The 23364-nt window shown below is 41.9% G+C and overlaps 2 protein-coding genes across 4 annotated transcripts in view; one reads left to right on the top strand and one right to left on the bottom strand.

Annotated features, from left to right (window-relative positions):
• Positions 1 to 1381: 1381 nt before the first annotated feature.
• The window catches only part of LOC120429874 (calsyntenin-1), a 197488-nt gene continuing 175505 nt past the window's right edge, over positions 1382 to 23364 (bottom strand). For all 3 annotated transcript variants that reach the window (XM_052709579.1, XM_052709580.1, XM_052709581.1), the window contains exon 8: positions 1382 to 8604. In XM_052709579.1, the coding sequence (XP_052565539.1) occupies positions 8601 to 8604 (4 nt within the window). In that variant the 3' untranslated portion in view covers positions 1382 to 8600. The remainder of the gene's footprint in view (positions 8605 to 23364) is intronic.
• LOC120418822 (uncharacterized) lies at positions 15903 to 18688 on the top strand. The gene is made up of 2 exons (XM_039581334.2): positions 15903 to 17840; positions 17906 to 18688. The coding sequence occupies exon 1, from the start codon at positions 15903 to 15905 to the stop codon at positions 17667 to 17669; it is 1767 nt and encodes a 588-aa protein (XP_039437268.1). The 3' UTR covers positions 17670 to 17840; positions 17906 to 18688.

Genomic DNA, 23364 nt, shown 5'->3' with positions numbered 1-23364 from the left:
ATTTAATGTTGACAGAAACCTAGTACAACGTTTTGTTCAGAAACTCATGCCAAACATTTTGCTACAAAAAGCTCATGAAAAGATGATTTCTATAAAAAGTTATATAACAAATACTATTAAGAAAATAAAAAAGGTGCAACAAAAGTTTGTAAACCTTTCAAAAAATTAACATAAATAATGTTATTTGTTGACAAATCACCATAAATCCAGTCTCTCAACTCCAAATAGGCATCCTTGACTGATTAAAAAATAATTTGGATTGAATATAAAGTTTACTAACTACTTAGAATAAAAGTTTATATAACTCTGGAAACTCTATATAAAACTAATCTGAACTTAATTTTGCAAACTTTTATTTCAACTAAATGTTAATATATTACCAAAGAATTGCTAAATAAACATTTGGGAGTGGGTATAACACCGTTTTGGGGGTATTTGTATCGATGGAATAGATTTTTCGTTGGAATTTTGTACCAACCCGGAATTACGTCGTCGGAAAATCCGCAGGCATCTGAACCGGTCCACAATTCACAAGTCAATCTATGTGGCATCAGAAAGGGCATAAAATTTCCGGTATTTTGATACCCATACATCCAGATTTTCTATAAAACCCACGTTTTTAAATGAGTTTCTGAACAAAACGTTGTACTAGGTTCCTGTCAAACTTTAAATTTTTTACATGTTTTATCACAAAATGTGCATAGTGCCCAAGGGGTGTAGGTACTTTTTTTAAATACTGTATATACACTCATACTTTCTAAAGGCAATGCAATCTCTTGTTTTTGAAAATATACTGATTAAGTCGGTAAAACTATTGATTTAAGTCTATTTTAGTTTGTATGGAAATTCTGTGCACACTTGTGACACGTAGTACAATTTTACTTTCGAAACACACTTGTGACACGTGCTTTTCAGATTTTGATTACATAATTTACTGTATCTTTTAACTGGTGTAACCAAATTAGTTGAAACTTGGAGCATTTGTTAAGCGATAGTATACGAACCGATTGCTTCAAAAAGTTTGGCTCTATCATTCATAGTTTTGAAATTATTTACCAACAAACTTTAAAAATCGATTTTCTCGAAAAGTACTAAATGGTCGTTGTCACAAGATAGCGCACAACAGACGAAATGGATCTTCAAGTTGTTTCTTTTCTTCTGTTCGCAATAAAAGACAAACGCGCTGGATTTTTTTAATTAAACTTTATTCATCAAAATAAAAGGTAGGTGACAGAATGTTTTACAAGGACCGGTTTTGCTTCTAAAGTTTATGCTTATTTTCCTCCCATTCTTTCACGGAAAACCGAAGCAAAGAACTGAAAATTGTCTGTATTTATTTACGTTCTTGTTTTTTTAGCCCTACAATTGGTGTGTTTTTGTGTGTGTGTGTGTGTTTTTTTCGTTTGCGTACATTGTTCTACATCGCCATTAATCAATCAAATTCCGCACTGGATGACGACAGGCGCGAGCGTCCTTTTTGTCCACGTGTTTTTTCACCTGTGAAATGGTTTTTATCTCAACTTTTGTGTACTTCATGTGTGTGAGTGTTCCGCGAACGAAGCAATTGATTTATTAGTCACTCTCAACTCAATTTGGAGGGAGAAAGTTTGCGTAAAAGCATTAATTGAAGTTTGCTGCCGAAGGAAAGAATGATTCGTGGAAGCAATAATGGGAAATGTGGTATTCTCGGTAAAACAAAAAGTTTGAATCGGTTTCTGTATCTTTAAGACTGTTATGCTGCTTCTTCGTAGAGTGATAAAAAGTTGTGTTTTCACGATTTTTCGCTTGTTCTTGATGTTAGAAATGTTATTAAAGCAGCAGTTTGTTTTAGTAATGGAAAAATCCTTTGGATTTCAATTGTTCTGCACTATGTTTGTTTTTATCTTTTTCCTGTTTTTTTATATTTACCTTAGGCTGCCTCTTATATAAGCTTAATTTTCTTTGTCCATTTGTGTTTCTCTTGATATAAGATGATCGTTCAACAGAAAATTTATATCGCTAAAGTGTGTACATATACTAATACGCACTACTCCTTGTGTACACAATTGTTTATCCTCAATTTCCATTGTAATTATTCACATTTAAACACGATTACGGCTTCTTTTTTTTATCTTTTCACAAACTTAAGCATTAGTTTTGTTTTCTTTTATTTATGACTTCCACCTCGCTACGTCGATTTGTTTACCATTCTTTCGAGTTTATATATAATTCAATTTACTTTTACTCACCAACCATCACTATTTTACTGTTTCTTGTTATATTCTCTAAACGTATAGCTACATTTTTCATGTCTTTCCATGATTCCTGCAGACCATTTCGCGCGATTTTTTTTGTCTCTTCCGCCAAAGGAGCAGTTTGCACGTGTGCGTGGCGGAGAGTTTTCTCGGAATGCGTAACGCACCATGTGGTAATAACATTACGCCCAATGTGGAGAACATAATTCAATCAATTTGTATGCCACCGGCGCCAAAGAGATTCCTCCGCAGCGGTAAAAGGTGTGTGATTTGGGTGCTTCTTTTTGTGCCAAGTGTTGAAAAGTTTTATTTCGGCGAAGAGATTTGTTTTAGTGTCTCCGGTTTGCAGCAGGCCACGAGAAAGCATGCGGAATGCACGCTTATACGAAATAGTTTTACCCTTTTCAAAACTGAGTGAAAATGACTCTGAAATTACAGTCGACTCTCTGGCTGTCGATCTTCTCGATATCAATAATTCTCCATCTATCGATGAATTCTTCAGTCCCTTAAATCTGCATACTTCAATTATCTTCATTCCTCGATATTTTCCCTTGCTTGAAGGATCTCTTCCTCGACGGTCCCTTGGATTCTGTTTGCTTTAAAAATCTCTTCCGGTTGTCAATAATTTCACTTTCTCATGGCTTGCATAGACATTTTTCTTGGCGAAACGATGCTTTGAAGGGTGTTTGACATTAGTTTGTTTTTGTTTGATGGACGTTGCCATGATTCTCTCCCATAGCTGGGTACCAAGAAAAAAATATTTTCAATCGAGTCTTCATTTTGCATCGTTCTGTAAACTGATGATTCTCTTCCTCGACGGTCCCTTGGATATTGACAACCAGAGAGTCGACTGTAGTAAGTTCTAGAAGACGGTGAAATTTGTGCAGAAGGCTATGAGAAAGTTAACAAACAGTGCTGTGTTCAAACACAGCTTCTGGCCAACTGCGTTGGAAACCGCAGCGAACGATTGACCAGTCCGGGCAACCCGCAACATTGACAGCTGTTTCCGTCTCGGCGCAAACACGTCCGACGTGGTCACAGAATGCCAGATCGAAGCAAGCCACCACCAAAGTTGACAAGACCAAGTTTGACCGACATTTCTGTCCGCCACTGACTGACAACCACAGCCAGCAGACCCAAATGCACCTTACACGCTGACAAAAACCCACGCAACCTTTAGCTTCGAACGGACGCTTTTGCTGCATGGGTCGCGCCGGGAATCTACTTTGTTTCGGAACTTTGTCCTTCGGCCACGCCAATGATAACGAGATTTACTCGGCACGCCACGACGCGCTCGTTCCGCAACTGGGACACAGTTTGTTTCCGGTTTTGAACGAGTTTCGCAATCCGCTCTCCCTTCGCTGCCTGCCGCTGTAATTTCCTCTTTCCGTTCCGTCCCGTTGTGTGTAATACAATTTCATTAACTACGCGATTCCACCTGTTTCCTTGCACTGGTTCATTTTCCTGTGTTTTTCTTGACGTTTTTTTTTCGCTCGATTTCGCTATACATTGGGGCTGGGATGTAAGTTTTTGTTAGGGGCGGTGCCCCACGTGGTTTTTGTTGCCAGTACTAATATCAAATTAATATACTGTTTATAAATATATATTAAGTTCAGTTGCTGATTTTTTTGTTTCACTTTTTTCAGTTAGCTTCTGCGGGAGTTTAATACATGTTAGCTGAATTTGGGTCGTTTGTTTTTGCTTAATATGTCTGTTTGGAGTTCTGAACCATGCGTTAGTGTTGATATAATTACCGAGTTTTTCAGCATACTGTTTAATTCCAATTTTAATGTACATTTTCTCTTCATGCGTGTTAAGCTTCCTCTTTTAAACACTATTGTTTTTATGTCTAGATGTGTAAACTTAGTCTAAACGAAAGTATAAAACTGAGCAAACGCTTATTTGAGACAAAATTAATTGAAAAAGGAAATAAAAACGTAAAACCACAATTTTAGGAAAAATTACAACTTATTTATTATTCAGCAAGAGCCATCTTATAAAAAAAAATAAACGGAACAATAGCTATTAGTGTTTCTCTCTTCTTTCTTGTATCACAAAATTATTTTGATTTTTTATTATTCTCGATTATATATTTCCTCTGTTTTTCGCATACTTTGTAAAGCAATTAAAACTAAAACCTAAAATCGTTTGTTACACAACGTTTGTTCAACCTAGGATCGGAAGATGCCTTTTGTTTCAGTGAAATTTGCTGATCGTGGCGCAGCGTGCCATGGTTCCGCAAACGATGACACGCGTAAATAGAACGATGATGATTGAAAAGTTTGGCCCTCCCCAGCACTCCCCCTCGTCTTAAATAGGGGAGCTGGGGGTGAAACTGGGACTGCCACATGTGCGTGACTCTCTGGCGTGTTTGTGAGTGTGTGTGTGTGTGTGTATGATATGTTTCATCCCACAGCTGGATGGAGATAAGCCGCGAGAGTTTTGAAACTTTTCTTCTGCTCTATACTTTTTTTCTACAAGAGTGACGACGAATGAGTTCGGGGAAGGATGCTGCGTGCGCGTGCTGTCTTAGGAAATTTCCTCTTTTTAATCTGGACGGCTTCAAGTTGATCGTGAACTCGAGTGATTTTTTTTTCTAAGCTTTCCGATGCCTTTTGTTTTTCTTTTCCAAAGTTACCCAGAACCAGAGCCAATTGCGTTTTGCTGTGCGATGCCTCTTGAAAGAAAATTTTAAGCCTATGATTTAGGGTGATTTGACTGATAAAGAATATGACATCAAGGCTCCTTATTGCACAGTGTGTTTAGGAACTTTAACTAAAATGCAATCTATCACGGCTTCCAAGACTTGGATCGATGTACAAATGCAAACAATAGTAGGCTTTTGAATCTTATGATGCTGGAATGGCTTCACCCAAAGGTATCAAAGTAGGCTGGAGTGAAAATTTTCTCTCCCCCCACTCTCCCTCACTTACAAGATTGGGTTTGGATAGGAAAACAAAAATACTGCTCAATAAAAAAGTCCCAGTTGTCCAGGTTTAAGGATAATCGAATTTTCCATGTTTTTTAGGTAGTTTGTGCAAGAGTGCGAAGAGATTCGTCCACTCCAAAATGTTTATTCAATTCATTCATTGTAAGCTTAGAAAATTTAGCTAAACATTTGAATAGGTCAAATAAAAATAAAATTTTCAGATGGTGGATCAAACAGCTCAGTGCTGATTTATTTCGATAACCTACTTAAAAAACAATCAACAATATTTCTAAACAGGAATAAAAGTCGCAGTCGCAGTCTGAAGGTTGTGTGTGGTGAGTCACCCAAAACCTCTTTTACGCAAATGGACCGACGTGTTATTTTCCCATTCGATAGAAGGAGCATAAGGTGGGAATTGAACCCGCGCCCCCCCAGCAACTTAGAGACCGGCAGCCGAAGCCACTAACCGCCGAGCCACGAGGCCCTCCAAAAAAATCCAGTTTTGTTATAACATAAAATTCCAAGCGAATTCATGCATCAACATTAACTTTAGGCGAATTTTGAGGCGTTAAATGTCTAAAATAGATGATGTTTCATTTAAAACTTTGATATATATGAATCCTTGGAAAAATAGTCTCAAGGATAATTGTAGAACAATTGGTATCCTACCATTTTATGGTAGTAATTTGATATTTAAAAAATTCAAAAACTTTAAAGGTTTGGATACCAAAATTTTGTATTTTTGTGGCATAACAGTTTTTAATACCAAATAATGGACATTTTTTAACCAAATCTGTTAAAGTCATTGATTTTGCATCAAAATTACATTTTCATTGTTATTTTTTATAATTATTGATTAATTCCAGGGTTGCAGAAATATTAAATTTACAGTTCTCAGCGACTAAAACTTTCATGGCCGGAATCTCATATCCTAACATTCACTGCACATTTTTCCTCAGCACCAAAAATTGACGGGCTCTATAGCGAGTTTACAAAATCCCCGCAATTTTTTTTTCTCTCTCATCCCCACTCAACAGAACATAGCCTCAAAAGCCGTTTCTCGCTTTCTTTCATTGCGATTTTTTTCAAGAAAACGAAATATTCTTCGATGAGCGGGGGTGAACGAGTAAAAGAGAAAGAGTGATAGAAAGAGAATGCCCCTGCTAGCAATCATGAGATAAAATAAGAGTTTTCACAACTGGAGTGATGGTCGCTATGCTCTCTGATTGGTTGGTGCAGGAATCATCAAATGATAAGTTTTTCTATCACTCTTTTACAACACTGATCGAACCCCTATTAAATTTTTAAAGTCGCTGTACATTTAAGTAGGGATCAAAACATGGTACATTTGTGGTGTTTCAGCCTTTTCAGATTTTTTTTTTATAAAAAAAGAGCTTCGAAGCTATCATTACTGGTTAGCTTCGTAGAAAATTTTTGCGAACTTTCATTTTAATATTCTATTTCAATTTGAGTACAGAAAAACGAGATTATATCACGCAAGCACCGTAAAACCGTGTGTCCGAAGACTTGTTTTAAATCTTAGTAGCCTGTTTTGCTTGCGTAAAATCTGAAACGTCCCCACCGCCAAGTGCCAAACAAACTTTTCAGGTTGTTATTTTCATTTAGTTGAAACTATTTTGAATTATTTTTGAGAAATTTATGAAGCACTTCCAGCCTACCGTGATTAAGTTCACCTTTGTAGTTTACCCTCGGTTGAAATTATTTCCTTTACATTGTAATTTTTACATCAAACATTTTATAATTAAGTGCAGGTATTTCTGTTGTTCGTGCGTGATTCTCCAAACATCGATGTGGTATTATTCTGCTTAAGTACGTACCAATAAATGTGATATTTACGCATATGATAAAACAAATGAAATCAAATTTTCCTAAAAACTAAACGGAACCCCAACGAGTGGAATTCAACTCGACTCCGGGAAAAATCAACCAAACCAAACGATCAAGTTTCGTCTTTTAATTTATGCTCGAGAGGGAGGGGAAAACCCAGAACATCCAGCTGCACTTGTTACTTCTCTCTATGCAAATGTGCCACGTGTATTGATTTTCCGCCACATTTGATGGGGAAACAGCGCGCAGTGAAAAACAACAGCGAGAAAAAACGAGAGTTGAAATCAGAAAGTTTGCTTCCCGGAGAAACTATAAAAACCCCAAGCATCCAACGGACCGGGAAAGGAGCGAACCAGGACGTGATAATTACTACGCCAATCACCACCGACCGACCGAACCGTCATCATCACGAGCGAGAGAAAGGGTGAGTGAGTGAGAGTGGAGAGTTGAGTTTGAGTTTCGCGGTTGGATCGCGCGAACAGCAACCGCAATCAATGGGCTATGGGGAAAATCGATTGTTGAGTTTGCTTTTAATCGGATATGAAATTGCATAATGGCTTGCAGCGGTAATAGCTACCACACAGTGTGGCAGGAACAATCAAGCATTTGAAATTGTTATTTTTTTGAGTGCATGCGCGAGTTTGGTAGTAGGCGTTGAGCTTTTACACTATGTATGAGTTGGTAGCAGATTGAAAATTAAAATAATAGCTTTCAGTGACAGTTTACTTTGATTTGAATTTTTCCATCGTGGGTCACTAAAGTGGGACACATTTCCGCCACAATTGTTACATTCATTAAAATGAACTGTTTTTGTGCATCTCGTGAGATTTCAATTATTTTTCTAAAGATATAAAGGGACATAAAGCAAACCAAATTCCTCTTTCCAACTCCACCAGATGATTAAGGGACAGTCGCACATGTTCCATTTCTTTCTCTCTTTCTCAATCACTCTTACACACACATTATTCCCATCGTGCCCCCTCCCCCCCATCATCGGTATCGTCCCCATTGTTTGCTACAGTTAATAATGCATAGATTGGCTCCCGTTTTCATTTTCAATCCTGTGTCGCTTCCCAGGCAGACCGAGCTGGCAACACTGTTTCTTGCGCCACTTTTTCCTCTTCGCGCGCCAACTTCCGCCTCGCTCCGGCCTTCCGGCAGGGGTCTGTCCGCGTGTGTGTGTTCTCATCATCATCATCGTCTTCTTCTTTTTCCACCACCTTTCTCCTTAAACTCGTTTTTCTTTCTTTTTCTTCTTTGTCATCTTCCGGTTCCGGCAGGCACTTTGGCCTGCCGCACCTCTTTATTACTGTATATATATTAAGCTGTACGTGTGTGTGTACGTGTGTTCGTTTCCCCTTTTGAAATTATTTTTTTCCTGTTGTTCAGCGTGTTTGCATTTTTGCGTGTGTGTTGTGTTGTGTGTTGTGTGTGGGTGTGTGTGTGTGTGTGTATTGTTTGCTTGTGTACGTGTGTATCTAGATTGGAGAGTGGATGGCAATTTTGCTTGTTTTTCACATTTTGTTTGTTTTATTAATTTTAAAATATGCAATAAATTTTCCATAATTTAAAATTTTTGATATATTCATTTAGCTGCAACGAGAGAAGAGAACGAGACAAAAAACGTGAATTATTATGAGATAACGACTGAATGGATATGTGTGCGGGAATGTGGAAATAATTTCATTAGTTTCAATTTGCCGCAATTATGTTGCATTTAGCGGGGACTGGTTTCCATAATGCATATTGAATGATGTGCTTATTTGTGCGCTTTTACGAGGGTGTTGGCATATTTGTCTCTCTAAATGAAAGAGTTATTACGGCAAATGTATTTACTACTGGAATGGGATCAAGCAGAAGCAGATATTGTTTAATGTAATTTTCAGGAAATTTTAAGTATTGTTAACTGGTGTTTCAGTCGGATGTCATTTAAAGCTGATATCGACGTCGTCGTGCTATCTTGTCGCACCCGCCATTTCGACGTTCCGAGAAAAACGCGTTTTAATGTTTGACCTTGAATAAACAAAAACGAACGCACGCAATGTAAACAATAACAAACACGTTTTGTTTGGCTGACCATTCTGTGCATTGTCCCGAAGTTTGGTTGAAGTTAGTTGCTGGAGTCCCGAGTTATACACTCAAACCCCGATGGTTTGACACCAACTGTTGTCAAACGAACGGGGTCACTTTTTAGTTTGACACCGCTTTTACACGGAGTTCACACACACTACCAAACGTTTATTTTGATGGTGTGCGTGAGAGCCGTGTAAAAAGTGACAGTTCGTCATTTTTTAGTTTGACTTTGACCAACCAACGGGGTACAAACTAAAAAAGTGTCAAAAGAAAAATAGACCAACCACCGGGGGTTGAGTGTAATTACAAATCGTCAGCTGTGTGATATCTTGTGACAACGACTATTTAGTACTTTTCGAGAAAATCGATTTTTAAAGTTTGATGATAAATATTTTCAAAACTATGAATGGTAGATCCAAACTTTTTCAAGCAATCGGATCGTATACTATCGCTAAACAAACGCTCCAAGTTTCAACTAATTTGGTTACACCAATTAAAAGATACAGTACATCATGTAATCAAAAATCTGAAAAGCACGTGTCACAAGTGTGTTTCGAAAGTAAAATTGTACTACATGTCACAAGTGTGCACAGAATTTCCATACAAACGAAAATAGACTTAAATCAATAGTTTAACCGACTTAATCAGTATATTTTCAAAAACAAGAGATTGCATTGCCTTCAGAAAATGTGTATCAACATAAATTTGTGAAAAACAAGAATTTTTTCCACATTTTCCAACATCATGTATGACGTGTCACAAGTGTGCACGATCATTTTGATGATAAAATGGTCTATGTCACAAGTGTGTATTGCGATATCCGGGAAACTGAAGCGAGTTTCCAAAATCGGGTGAAAGCATCTTGTAGTGTTTGTTAAGTATAGTAAAACGACATCATTAACTCATTTTTGACCAAAATGGTCTATGTCACAAGATAGCACACAGCTGACGAAATGTTTACGGTAGTCTAACTTGTACGTGTGTCAAATGCGTTCTGACCTGAAATCCTTTTGGCCAGTTGTCGCATTCATATGTAAAGTGACAAAAGTACACGATTCGATATTACTATTTTTAATAAATTCCTTGGGCGTCATCCATAAAGTATGTCACGCTCTAGGGGGGGAGGGGGGGTCTGAGCATGTGTGACATTGCGTGTTATAAGTATAGGAAAAGCGCGACAAAGGGGGGGGGGGGAGGGGTAATTTTTGGCTGATTTTAGCGTGACGTACTTTATGGATGAAGCCTTGATAAGTTGAGTTAAGATTTTCAAACGATTTTCTTCATAAATTTTAACTGACTTAGCCAAATGACATTTTATCGCTTCCAAACAAGCAGCTGGCCATACTAAATTGAAATATTTATGCATTAAAAAATCTGCAATTTGAGAACGATTTTTCTACTCAAATCGGTGTCTTTGGCAAAGTTGTGGGTCTTTTCAGAAAGATGGTCGCACTCTAAACAAAATTTACTATTTTTTTATGCAGAAAAAAATAACTGCGCAAAATAACTAGTTTTGAAACTTCTCGTTTTGTATTTTGAATACAAAAAAAAATTGAAAAATCATTTGAAATTGCTGCCAATTTTTTGAAAAAAATATTTTGGCCACGCCGTCCCCTCCTTTCACCGCATTTTTTTTCTTGCAATAAAAACAATCATCAATACTTAAATATTTTGGAACTCTATGATTACAACACAACTTTAAACACTTTTTGTGTTCAGATGTTTGAACCGTGGCTTGTAGTTTGTTGTTTTTTTTTTACTTTTTTATTTTGTCTTGTTTTGAACGCTTTGGATAGGTCTTCCTAAAATGTATAACACATCGTGTTTTTTTTACAAAAACCACCCGTTTTACTAACTTCCGGACTTAAGCTGAAATTGTCATAATTTATAGATAGTGACTAAAAGACGGATCGCAAAGACCAAAAAGATCACAATTGGCTCAATCAGTGCCGAGATACTCAAGTGCAACAACCCACCACACACACAGCGATTGCTCAGTAGATGATTCCGATTCGATAGGTATATTTGAAGGTGGGTCTAGGAGGTCAAATTAAGAAGTTCGTTTTACGAGTGATTTTATAGCCTTTCCTCAGTTAGGTGAGGAAGGCAAAAATTGCAAAACATCAATGAATACATGAAAAAACTCTCAGTGTTTGGTCCCAAAATTCTAAGTTTGCAAAAAGATTAAAAAGTCTCCATTTCATTAAAAATGCATGAATAAGCATTGTGCAATGCAATCAGAAAACTGTACAATCGATATTTAATTTGAGTCGCTATTTTTTTGCCTCCTCATTTTATTGAGAAAATGTTTTGAGAAATGGGAGCCTAAACAAAATAAAAATTCTTCTAATTTTAATATTTTGGAAAAACCCTTAAAACCTTAGTAAACATTTCACAACATTCTTTTTTTCAATTCGATCATCAAATCTCGATGAAAAAAAAATTTCCAACTGATCTTTTCTATGCGAAAAATCGCAGCATTGAAAATATGTTTTAGTAGCACCATTCAATAGCTTAAAATCTAGCGACCTCTTGCTTGTTAAGGCAGTAGACTCACAGATCATAAATTCAGGGAGCCTTTGGATGACCTTGAACATTCACAAATTGGAGGAGTCGCATGGTTTTTTAACTCCTTCAAGTTTCTGTTCGAATTACTCGAAGATCGCAGCCCGTTTCTCAACAAACTGCAGAGGAGCGTCACAAGGTTTCAAAAAACAGTCCTGAACATAGAAATCCAGCACACGTACTACAAGATAAGCCAACACAACACACAACTACAACACCTACGGACAACTATCCAGCAATCTGTACCTGAACCGGTGTGGAAAACGTTCACCGAACAGCAATGCAATTTCCACGAGCACAACCTGGTAGAAAGACGACGCACGACGGAACGAAAACACCAGCAATTGATGACCAGAAGCATCATTGACTGCGGAGAGAGAACACCCACACTAAACTCAAAAGCTGTACTGAACGCCTCGCAGGTTCCGCTACCACCACAAGTGGAACTACTGTTGAGCTTGGGACCAAAATTTGCGCTAGCACACAAAAACGTTTTCGAAGCTCCTCTCTACCACCTGATCGCCGACGCCGAGGCAGTGGTACGAGCTAACAAGGACTCGGACCTACAAGAACGTGCTCGATGCACGATAGCAAACAACATCCAAAACTACCTGAATGCTAGCAAAAACAACAACCCCGACTTGCAACCAAATAAGTTCTACACGGAAGCCGAACTCCAAACAAGATTATTGAGGTTTTGCAGCGCGCCTGTGTTTCAAATGTAGGTGGCGCCAAAATGAGGTTACTTGCCCAAAATTGTATTCCTTTCTGCTGGATTGAAGAACAAAATCGCTTATTTCTCATGATTCCCTGCATCAAGAAAATTTTTTTGCTTTAAAATAATGAACATCACTTTTTGGGCGCGCAAAAATTTGTGAACTTTTTCTTTAAAAAACATGTTTTGGAACACGAAAAAATTAGTTTCCCCGTAAATATCAAAGAAATAAACAGTTATATAAATGATAACAGATATGTTAACGTATATTCAACAATTTTCATTGATTTTTGACAGACTTTCTTGCCAAATAGTCCAAATTACTATCTTTTTCTAAATTTCCAGTTTTCTCATAGAAAAATCAAACAAATATTGGAAAGTTATACACCAAATTGTTGGAAATAATTTTTCTCATCCGAATCCGGCATAAGTTTTATAAAAATGTTGGTTAGGAAGGAAAAAACACATTTTTTCTAAAAATCATAGGTTTACGCTATTTGTTCATAGGTGGCGACACGCGTCATTTAGTTTTGCTGCAAATTCTCTATTGTCGAGTACGTACGTTTTGTTTTGCTTTTTGCTCTGTGCGTAATTCCTTCGCGATTTTCCTAGTGATACACCGTATTATTCGTCGCAAATTCACGTTCGGTTCATACATCGGGTGTTTTTTTACACGGATCAACTGGAGTTCACTTGATTTGTCGCGAGTTTAAGTGTAAAAGTTAATTGAAAGTTATTGAAAACTATTGGCGTTTATCAAGTGTTTTGGATACTTGTTGTTTGTCTATCTCCCTCCAACGCTTTCGTCGACAAAAATCAGCGCCATCTTTTGGCTGATAGCGGAGCCGCGACTAGCAGCTACACGTTGGTTGCATACTTGTTGGCGTTTTACAGAACGAGCAGTGCTGCCATAACAATGGATTCAACCGCAGCTAGCTGCTCAAAATGCAATCAGCCCATCAAAGCTGCTGCCTTTTTCCAGTGCAACGGTCTTTGTGGGGAATCTTTCCACATCCACTGCACTTCCTCCACCCAGCAACACATGAGGTCAGTGCAGGATGTGCCGAACCTGTTTTGGCGCTGCGACGGATGTGTGAAGGCCATGGAAACCCCCGAGTACCGCACTGCGTTCCGGGCCCTCTGCGAAGCTTTCCGCACTGTCTCTGAAACCCAGACGAAGGCTATCGAAGAGGTCAAAGCTGAACTGGCCGAAACCAACGAAAAGATTGACCAGTTGATGTCCAAGCTTCCTGACCCGAAGGTTGAACCGACTTGGCCATCTAACAAAAGACGGCGTAGCTCTTCCTCGTCCGTGAAGCCAGAGGTTCCCAAGGCTTCGGTTGGTCGCAAGGTGATGAAGTCCGCGGTGCCAATCTTACCCACCACCGATGGTCACGACGACATGGTGTGGATCTGGTTGTCGAGCTTTCCGCCCACCGTGACGGAAGATGACATTCGCGTAATGGTCCGTGAGTGTCTCTCGTTTGATGACGATGAGATAATCGACGTGAAGATGCTGGTGAAGAAGGACGCGGACATCAGCAAATTACGTGCCGTTTCCTTCAAAGTTGGAGTCGATCTGAAGCACGAAGAGACGGCATTGGACGGTGACAACTGGCCTGCCGGCGTTTCGTTCCGCGAGTTCATCTTTTACGACCGTAAGACGTCCGGTGACGATCAAAGTTCGGGGTTCGTCAAAAACCGTCGAGTGGAGTAAACTACCTTCAGTCAGCGTGGGAGTTTGGGGGCTCTCAGTCCAGGATCCCTCAAGAAGCACCGGGCGGAGTAAGCGGCGTTCGGTCAGCGTGGGATTGTGGGAATTCTCCAAATGTATCGCCAGTACGCGCCAGCTTCGCTGACCCGGGACGCACGTCTACATGCTACATGGAAGATCCCCGCCTCTCCGTCACGGTCGTGCCACCGCATTCCCGCAATTACGCCTTTTGTACGAGCCATCCAAGTCGTCCCGGCCCCGTGTTCGGTCCAAGGCGTGGGGTCTTCCAAAATCGATCGGTCGAAGTTACGTTGCACCGGAACAACATGGGTTTATGCCGAAGAGATCGGTGAACACTAACCTGCTCGAGTTTACATCGTTCTGCATTGATAACATTGCCGAGGGACGCCAAGTCGATGCAATCTACACGGACCTGAAAGCTGCTTTTGATCGGATTGACCACGATATTGCACTACAAAAGTTCTCCAAACTGGGTTTCTCGCCGATGCTATGCCGTTGGCTTGAATCTTATCTTAAGGGTAGAATCATCCAGGTGAAGATCGGCGCATCCGTTTCACTGGAATTTACCAACGGCTCCGGCGTGGCTCAGGGGAGCAACCTCGGCCCAATAGTTTTTTCCGGGTTCTTCAACGACGCCAATTTCCTGTTTAGCGGAAACTGTAAGCTATCCTACGCTGACGACTTCAAGCTGTTCATCCCTATCGACACGTTGGCCGACTGTTACGTGCTACAATCAAGGCTGGACAAATTCTCGGAGTGGTGCGGGCACAACCGCCTGGAACTCAGCTCCGCAAAATGCTACGTCATATCATTCAACCGGAAACAAAGTCGAGAATTGTTCACATTCGATTACCATCTCGGTTCTCACGTGCTGGAACGCCTAGAAGTTGTCAAAGATTTGGGTGTACTTCTTGACCTGAAATTGGATTTTCACCTGCAACTATCTTCCGTAATTGACAAAGCCAACCGGAAACTTGGTTTTATGTTCAAGGCTGCTCAAGAATTTGACGATCCGTTATGTCTTAGGACATTGTACTGTGCTCTTGTGAGATCGCACCTTGAGACGTCAGCAGTTGTCTGGGCACCCTATCACCAGAATTGGATCGATCGCATTGAACGTGTATAAAGGAAATTCGTCTGGTTTGCTCTGAGACGCCTCCCGTGGAATAATCCTGCTCAGTTACCAAGCTACGAAACTCGGTGCAACCTGCTTGGAATAGAGACGCTCCAAAACCGGCGAACAATCTCAAGGGCTGTATTCGCTGCGAAAGTTATTACCTCTGAAATCGACTCCCCTAATCTTCTTTTCCAGTTAAATGCCAGAGTGCAGCCAAGGAATCTACGCCCAACCCCTGGATTCCTCTCACGCCCGTTGGTCCGTACGGTTTATGCGGAAAACTCCCCTATTCGTGCGCTGGCCACAGCTTTCAACGAGTTTTACCATCTGTTCGACTTCCACGAACCTGTGAGCCGATTTTTGGAAAGACTTCGAACTGAACTCCGAGATCGTTCTCGTTCATCTCGTCCTGCTGAAAACCCGCAACAACGTGCATCAAGAACAAGAAGATCTAGCCGTTAAATCATGTTTTGTTTAAATTTATGTTTTGATAACTTGACTATATGTATGTTTGTAAAGTTCTTATTAGTTTTAAGCAACCAAACTTCATTGAGACCACCGGGTCAGATGATTTTAAATAAACAAACTAAAGATCGTTTTTCAAAGAACACCCCGAACTGCTCGCCCTTAAAGCTGACAAGGGAAACAGAACCGTCGTATTATCAAGGGAGGTGTACAACGAAAAAATGAAACAGCTGTTAAACGACGACCGTACCTACGAGAAGGTGAAAAGAGATCCAACATCAAGGTTTGAGAAAGAAAACAACAACATCGTAAAACGACTCAACGATCTCAACCTCCTAAAACCGAAACAACCAGAACGACTACGAACATATACTGCAGTGTGCCCAAAGATCTACGGCCAGCCGAAGGCCCACAAGGAGGGACTCCCATTGAGGCCTGTTGTACCATGTATGACGTCACCAACCTATGAGCTCTCGAAATACATTGGCAACGTAATCCGGCAATCGATAGACAGCAAGTACAACATTCGTAACTCGTTCGAGTTTTGTAGGTACGTAAACACACTCACACTACCAAACAGCCACATACTGGTATCGTTCGACGTCGTAGCGCTGTTCACGTCTATACCACTAGAACTCGTCACGAAGAGCGTTATCAAGCGATGGAACAAGATCAAAGAGCACACACCAATTTGTTTGGACATGTTCTGTGAGATCGTAGAGTTTTGCGTCAACCGTAGCTATTTTTCTTTCAACGGAGAATACTACATCCAAAAGTTTGGAACGGCTATGGGCAACCCGCTATCATCGCCGATTGCTGACCTCGTAACCGAGGAGTTGATTGATCATGCCCTCGAAGCTGTTAATTTTCCAATCCCTCACATCAAAAAGTATGTTGACGACATGTTTCTGTCACTCCCAGCTGATAAAATCGACTACGTGAAAGAAGTTTTCAACAGTCAGGACAACAACATTCAGTTCACGGTCGAAGTTGAGCAAAACCGACGGCTCCCATTCTTAGACATGACTCTGGTTAGGCAAGAAGACCAAACTGTCCGCACAGAATGGTACATGAAGCCGATCGCGTCGGGAAGGTTCCTCAACTACCACTCGCACCACCCCCCACACCACAAGTTGAACGTCGCGTTCAATTTCGCAAAGCGGGTAAAGATGTTGTCAACAAACTTGGATCACAACACCGCTGCAAACATCATCCGCAAGCACCTGCTGATCAACGACTACCCAAAGTCGTTAATAAACCGCGTCATTTCCAGAACACCACAAAATCAGCTGTTTGAGGAGGTAAACAACAACACAGTGATAGACAATAGTGAGAACGATACAGCTATGGACGCAAGTACGAATAACACACCAATATTCTACTCGCTCACCAATATTTATGGTCTCACCCAGAAAATAACAAAAACACTTCACAAGGAATACCCAAACATACAAATAGCCATCAAAAACACAAAAACAGTAGCTTCCCTCCTACCACTGGTGAAAGACAAAACACCAATACAAGAACAATCCAACGTTGTGTACGCTATACCATGCAACGATTGTGATGCCTGCTATATTGGGATTACAACAACAAAACTGAAAACAAGAATGTCTGGACACAAATCAAATGTAAAACAACTACAAGAACTGAAAGCGAAGGGATACACAAACACAGACGCAGAGATCAGCTGGGCAAAAGAGAAGTCGGCGTTGACGAGTCACGTAGCAGCTATGGACCACTCGTTCGGGATCGACTCCGTACGAATTGTAGATCGGTCAATGAAGGGGGCCAATCTACCGATCCTGGAGAGTTGCCACATTAAAAACACACAACATACTGTCAACAAGCGGACAGACACGGATAATCTGCATGCTGCATATGCCGGGATTTTGAACGAGATTAAGAACATATACACAAGGAAGAAAAACCAAAACAAAATAAATAAAAACAATAACAGTAGGGACAACACACACACTAACACATAATGCCAACACCTTAACACACTCACACACTAGAATGAGTTTTATTGCCATAGTTTGCGCGCCAATGGTAGAAAGTGTGTCGAATTTATCCGTGCCCCAAAAATTCTCGCGTTTCGTGTTGAAACGAACCCGTATGACGAGCGAATACCGGATAGCGGCCAGTTTCGCTGAAACGTGAGTGCACGGAGAGAAAAATATTTGTAGATTTAGAAATATTTATTTGTTTTCTGAAACTACAGATTACCCCGCTACCAGACAGTTCTGTGCTTGACGGAGCATCCCCTAACGACAAACACTCCCATTTCGGTAAGCCTAGCATAAGTGTACATTTTTTATGTTTTTGTGCCTTACCCAATAAATCTACCCCTAGATTCCTTGAAAAAGGCCCAAAACGGGTCGAAACGTCGGATGAAGAGAACATACAAGTGTTTTGATTCCCCAAACAGACCGAAAGCCAAAACCTAACCTAAAAATTTATTGATACGGTCGAATAAACAGCAGTATTTTTATTTTATTTTGATTGAATTCTGATTCTGACATGCGGTACTCTATATACATGCTTTAATTTTTAAGTAGTGTATCTTTTTATCCACACATTTTCTTTTTTCTTAATTTTCAGTTTATTTTTCTTTTTTTTTATTAGTAAAAATTGTGTAAATTTCGAATATTTAAAAATACACTCCATTTTGACTGAAAAGGGGCATTGTAACGGATTATTGGTAAATTTACGCATTTTAACATTTACATGACAACGAAATATTGGTAAATACAGTCCAGACTCGATTATCCAAAGCTTCGATTATCCAAAGTTTTGATTATCCGAAGGTTTGTATGGGACTTCCGATATTCGAATCATGACAAAAAAAAAATGTTTCGTATTATTTCAGTTTCTTACTTTTGAACATAAAATTCGAGTTCTGCGACCCCATATTAGTTAGATTTGAATAGTTGATTGCCTATTAAATAACAAAATGATTTGTTTTTCAATATTATTCACCGCCTTTTTGGCCGCCATGTTGGATTTGAAAATTCTAAATCACGCCTAGTTAAGGGAGCAAACTCAAGCTTTTTTACTGGCAACACTGGCAGCCGGCTGCAACCAAAACAAAGCCGCTGAAAAAGAAATTACAAATTCTCGCTGTTTTCTACGATTTACGTGCGGAAAAAAGTGTCCAGTGCCGAAACAAAACCGTTTGCTACACAATTACAGTGTTTGCAAGTACCGGCTAGTGTTTGACAAAGTTTTTTGAACATTTGTTTTCCCTCCTGCAAAGTGAGGTGATGTGCTAAGTGTGTGTGTGTGTTTTGAAACGCCAGCGCCAATAGTGTCCGGTAGCAGTACTATCACAATTTCGACATGGCAAAGAACCGCTCGAGTGACGAGATCTGCGATGTCTGCAACCGCGGTGCGCCACCCGGGTCCAAAGGAAAGCGAAAGCCAAAAACGATTACTTGGATCGGGTGCGATGCATGCCCGCGCTGGTTCCACCCACTATGTGTGAGAATCAGCGACTCGCAGATGGAGGAAATCGACGACTACCAGTACTTCTGCGAATCCTGCGCGGTACGTGGTTGTCTCATCCCGAAACCTCAACCCGTGATGACCGCTTCCGGAGAGGTCAGTGAGCTGAAGAAGGTCATCCAGGAACTGTCAGCGGAGCTGACCAAATTGCGGGCCGAGCTCGATGCTGCTCGCGAAACCAGCAAGAAACAGTTAGATCGTCTTCGCAACGTCGTCAACAGCAACACCCGTTCGGAGGTCACCACGACTCGCCTAGCAAGTGATCTCAGCGAAAAGCTAGAGAAGATTGAGCGAGGAGCTCAGCTCGCGAACACCTGCTCACAAACGATCAACTCCTGCAGGCTCGCGATCAACAAGATCCCGTTTAAGGTAGGCGAAAACGTCAGGCAGCTGGTTGCAGATGTACTGACCCTAGTAGGATGCAGCGATGAACAGGCGAGCATCACGGACTGCTTTCGTGTTCCTGCGAAACCATCAAAGTGGTCGGACCGTTCACTCACTCCGACGATCGTTGCGGTCTTCAGCAGTCTCGAGGCAAGGCAGAAGGTGCTACGGAAGTACTTCGAGCGGCACAAAGACGCTGCCCTACGAAACCTGAAACATGGACCCGCCCTGGACTACCGCTTCACCGTCAACGAAGTGCTCTCGATAAACACGTTCCGGATACGGAACCACGCGCTTCGGCTGAAACAACGAGGTGCGGCTCGGTCCGTTTTTGTGAGGAACGACAAGGTTTCTGTGCTTCTCCCAGGGCAAGTCAGATACACCCCCGTGAACTCTGTCGAGCATCTACAAGAACTGGTAAGTTCGGGGAGTTCCTCGGACTCCTCGTCTCTGTTTTTCGACGCCCTCTCTGCCAATGTCTCAGCATCTTCGCGCTGCTGACACGAAACGTCGCTGGCGTTTCTACTCACCAAAATGACGAACATCGCTAACCTCCGAATCGGCCACCTGAATGTCAGGGGCCTTGAGCACCACATCGATGGTGTAAAACTTTTGCTCGACGCTCAACAATACCACTTCTTCGGAGTCACTGAAACAAAAATGAGAGCTTCCGCCCCGGTTGGACCGGTGCGAGTTCCAGCGTACAACCTTATCCGGCATTCACTGCCGTCTGGCCGCGGCCGGGGATCGAAGGCCTGCGGCGGCGTGGGACTTTACGTTCGACAGGGTCTCAAAGCAACCCCGGTCATCAAATCGACCCATGACATCGCAGCTCCGATCGCAACGAGGGTTGAGTACATGGTAGTTCAAATTAGGATCAACGAACTTAACGTCGGGGTGGCTGTGGTGTACAATCCGTCGTGCTCGAATCCGTCGTTCGCCGTGCTCTACGAAAGGGTCCTTCTCGAGATGCTCGATCTTGGCTTTGACAGAACATTTATTATGGGGGATTTCAACATCAACGTAGCGTCTGTCTTGCCTTCGCTGAATCTGACCTCGTTGAGGCGGATTCACTCAACGTTCAACCTCACCGTTCTGCCTACTGGTCCCACAAGAATCACCGACACCAGCTCAACTACCATCGACCTGCTGATCACCGACTGTCCACAGTCCGTCCGAAAAGCAAAGGCGGTCTCCGCAAGCGCTATTTCTGACCATGAAGTGATCTACATGCTGGCTGACGTCCAGGTGAGGAATCAAAACCGGCGTACGACCCGAATCCGGAATTTCCGGAATGTCGACGTGCTTCAGCTGCAAGCAGAGTATCGAGCCAGGGATTTTCAACGCTTCTACGAGTCGAATGATGTTGATGAAAAAACAACGCTGTTGACTGCCGACCTGCAAGAACTCCTCGATCGACATGCGCCGGAAAGGATGATCTACGTCCGTGATGAAAGAACTCCTTGGATAACGCATCAAATCAAGCAGACCATCGAGCTGAGAGACCTCGCGCTGAAGCTGTACAAGCGTAACCCGAACCGGAGGCGAGGTGACCAGCAATGGTTGGAGCACTCGCGCTTGCACGATCGTGCGAACTCGCTGATTCATGCGGCCAAGAAGCGCTACGCTGATCAGCACTTCAATCATGAACTTCCCGCCAAAAAGCTTTGGAGCAACCTCAGAAGAGAAGGCATACACAACTCAGCCAAGGCAGACCCACCAGCAGAAGGAGTCGACGCTGATGATCTGAACCGTTTCTTTTCTGACGGTCACCGAGAGCTAGGAACGAACAGAGGCAGCACGCGGAGTAGAACACCAGCCCACAGAACAGTAGTAGATCACGGGGAAAACGGATTCAACTTTCGACAAACCAACTCAGAAGAAGTCAACCGCAAAATCCACGACATACAGACCAATGCCACAGGGACCGACGGCATACCTATCTCGTTTGTCAAAATGTTGTGCCCGCTGATCCTGCCGGAACTCTGTCACCTCTTCAACGCCATTATCACAGCTCGAGCTTTCCCGTCTTTGTGGAAAACAGCCATTGTAACACCGATCCCCAAACAACCAAGTCCTAGCCTGCCCAAGCATTTCCGCCCGATCAGTGTCCTTCCAGCGATGTCGAAGGTGTTGGAAAAAATCCTGCTTGACCAAATCACCGATCATCTCGATAACCCGAACGCTCCGCTATTGGCCAAACATCAATCGGGATACAGGAAGGGATTCGGGACAACGACTGCTCTCGCCAAGGTAACGCACGACATCTACAGCAACTTGGATAACAACAGCTGCACCGTCATGGTTCTTGTCGATTTTTCACTTGCGTTTAACTGCGTCGACCACCATCTGCTCAAAGACAAGCTGAATCGAGAGTTCAGGTTCTCGAGCGCTGCCTGCGAGTTGGTCGCATCGTTCCTTGGCCAAAGAAAGCAATCCGTCCGCCTTGGTGATGCAGTCTCAGCAGTTCGTGATGTAACTGACGGTACACCGCAGGGATCCTGTCTCAGCGCTTTGCTGTTCAGCCTCTTCATCAACAGTTTACCCGGAGTCCTGAGATGCGAGTATCAATTGTATGCTGACGATCTTCAAATCTACGTGTCCGGGCCGATTGAACAGATCGAAGACCTGATTGCCAGCATCAACAACGACTTGGCTGCGATCACCAACTGGGCCAACCAAAATCGACTTCACCCGAACCCCAAAAAAACGCAGGCCATCGTTTTCACCAAAGCAGACTCGGTTCGACCCCACACGGATATCGTCTTCAGTGGAGAAGTTGTTCCACTGTCCGACAGGGTTGTCAATCTTGGTCTCCTGCTGGACAATAACATGACATGGAAGCATCAGGTCAACAGTGTGACACAGAAGGTATACAACACTCTAAGGACATTTCGCCGCTTTGCAGCAGTCCTCTCCCAACCGACGCGGCGCAAGCTGGTCCAAGCTGTGATCATGCCTATGTTCACCTACTGTGACGTAGTCTATTATCACGGGCTTCCTGCGGCACACAAAGAGCAACTCCACCGGTGCTTCAAATCAGCGGTGCGGTTTGTGTACAATCTGCGACGTCGCGAAACAACTGCGGCCGTGCGAGGCACCATACTCGGACACGATCTGCCGATCAACTATCAACTGCGGACGAGCTGCTTCATGAAGAAGGGGTACGATGGCAACCTGCCGGAGTACCTCCAACAACATCTGGTGAGAGGACAGCTTGAGCGGACCCGATCATTCATCATCCCGCGGCACACAACGACGAGTGGAAGAAGTGTTCTTGTCGCTGGAACCACGTGCTGGAACAACCTACCCCTGGAGCTGAAAACCCAGCCGACGCTGTCGGCATTTAAAAGTGCTTTTAAGAGATCGTTTGACGATTAGTTTTCTTTAGCTTACTTGTACTTGTTACCCTTTATTTGGATCCTTTGTAACTTTTCTAAATTTCCTAAAGTGTCTTCCTTGACCTGATTAACAGTGTAAACTAACAAGTTGTCGTACCCAATAAACCAACAAATTACAAATTACAATTACTTCGGATAATCGAGTCTGTATGCACATTTTTAGAGGAAAAATACACAATTTTTCTGTCGTAAAAATGTACTCATTCCTATATGTAATGTTACCATTTTTTACTGTGTTTTAAAAAGCGATTTCAACCGAAATTAAGTAAATTTTGAACACTTTTGTGATAATTTGTCAATAGCATGTCAAATGCAGCTTTTTTGTCGACCCTACTAGGAGTATACTTTTTGAACAAACAACTTAGTAATTTTTGAACAAACAACTTCGTTC

The sequence above is a fragment of the Culex pipiens genome, chromosome 3 (assembly GCF_016801865.2).
Source record: "Culex pipiens pallens isolate TS chromosome 3, TS_CPP_V2, whole genome shotgun sequence".
Classification (NCBI taxonomy): domain Eukaryota; kingdom Metazoa; phylum Arthropoda; class Insecta; order Diptera; family Culicidae; genus Culex; species Culex pipiens.
Note: the sequence above shows the minus strand (reverse complement) of the source record. Positions and strands in the feature narration are given on the sequence as shown.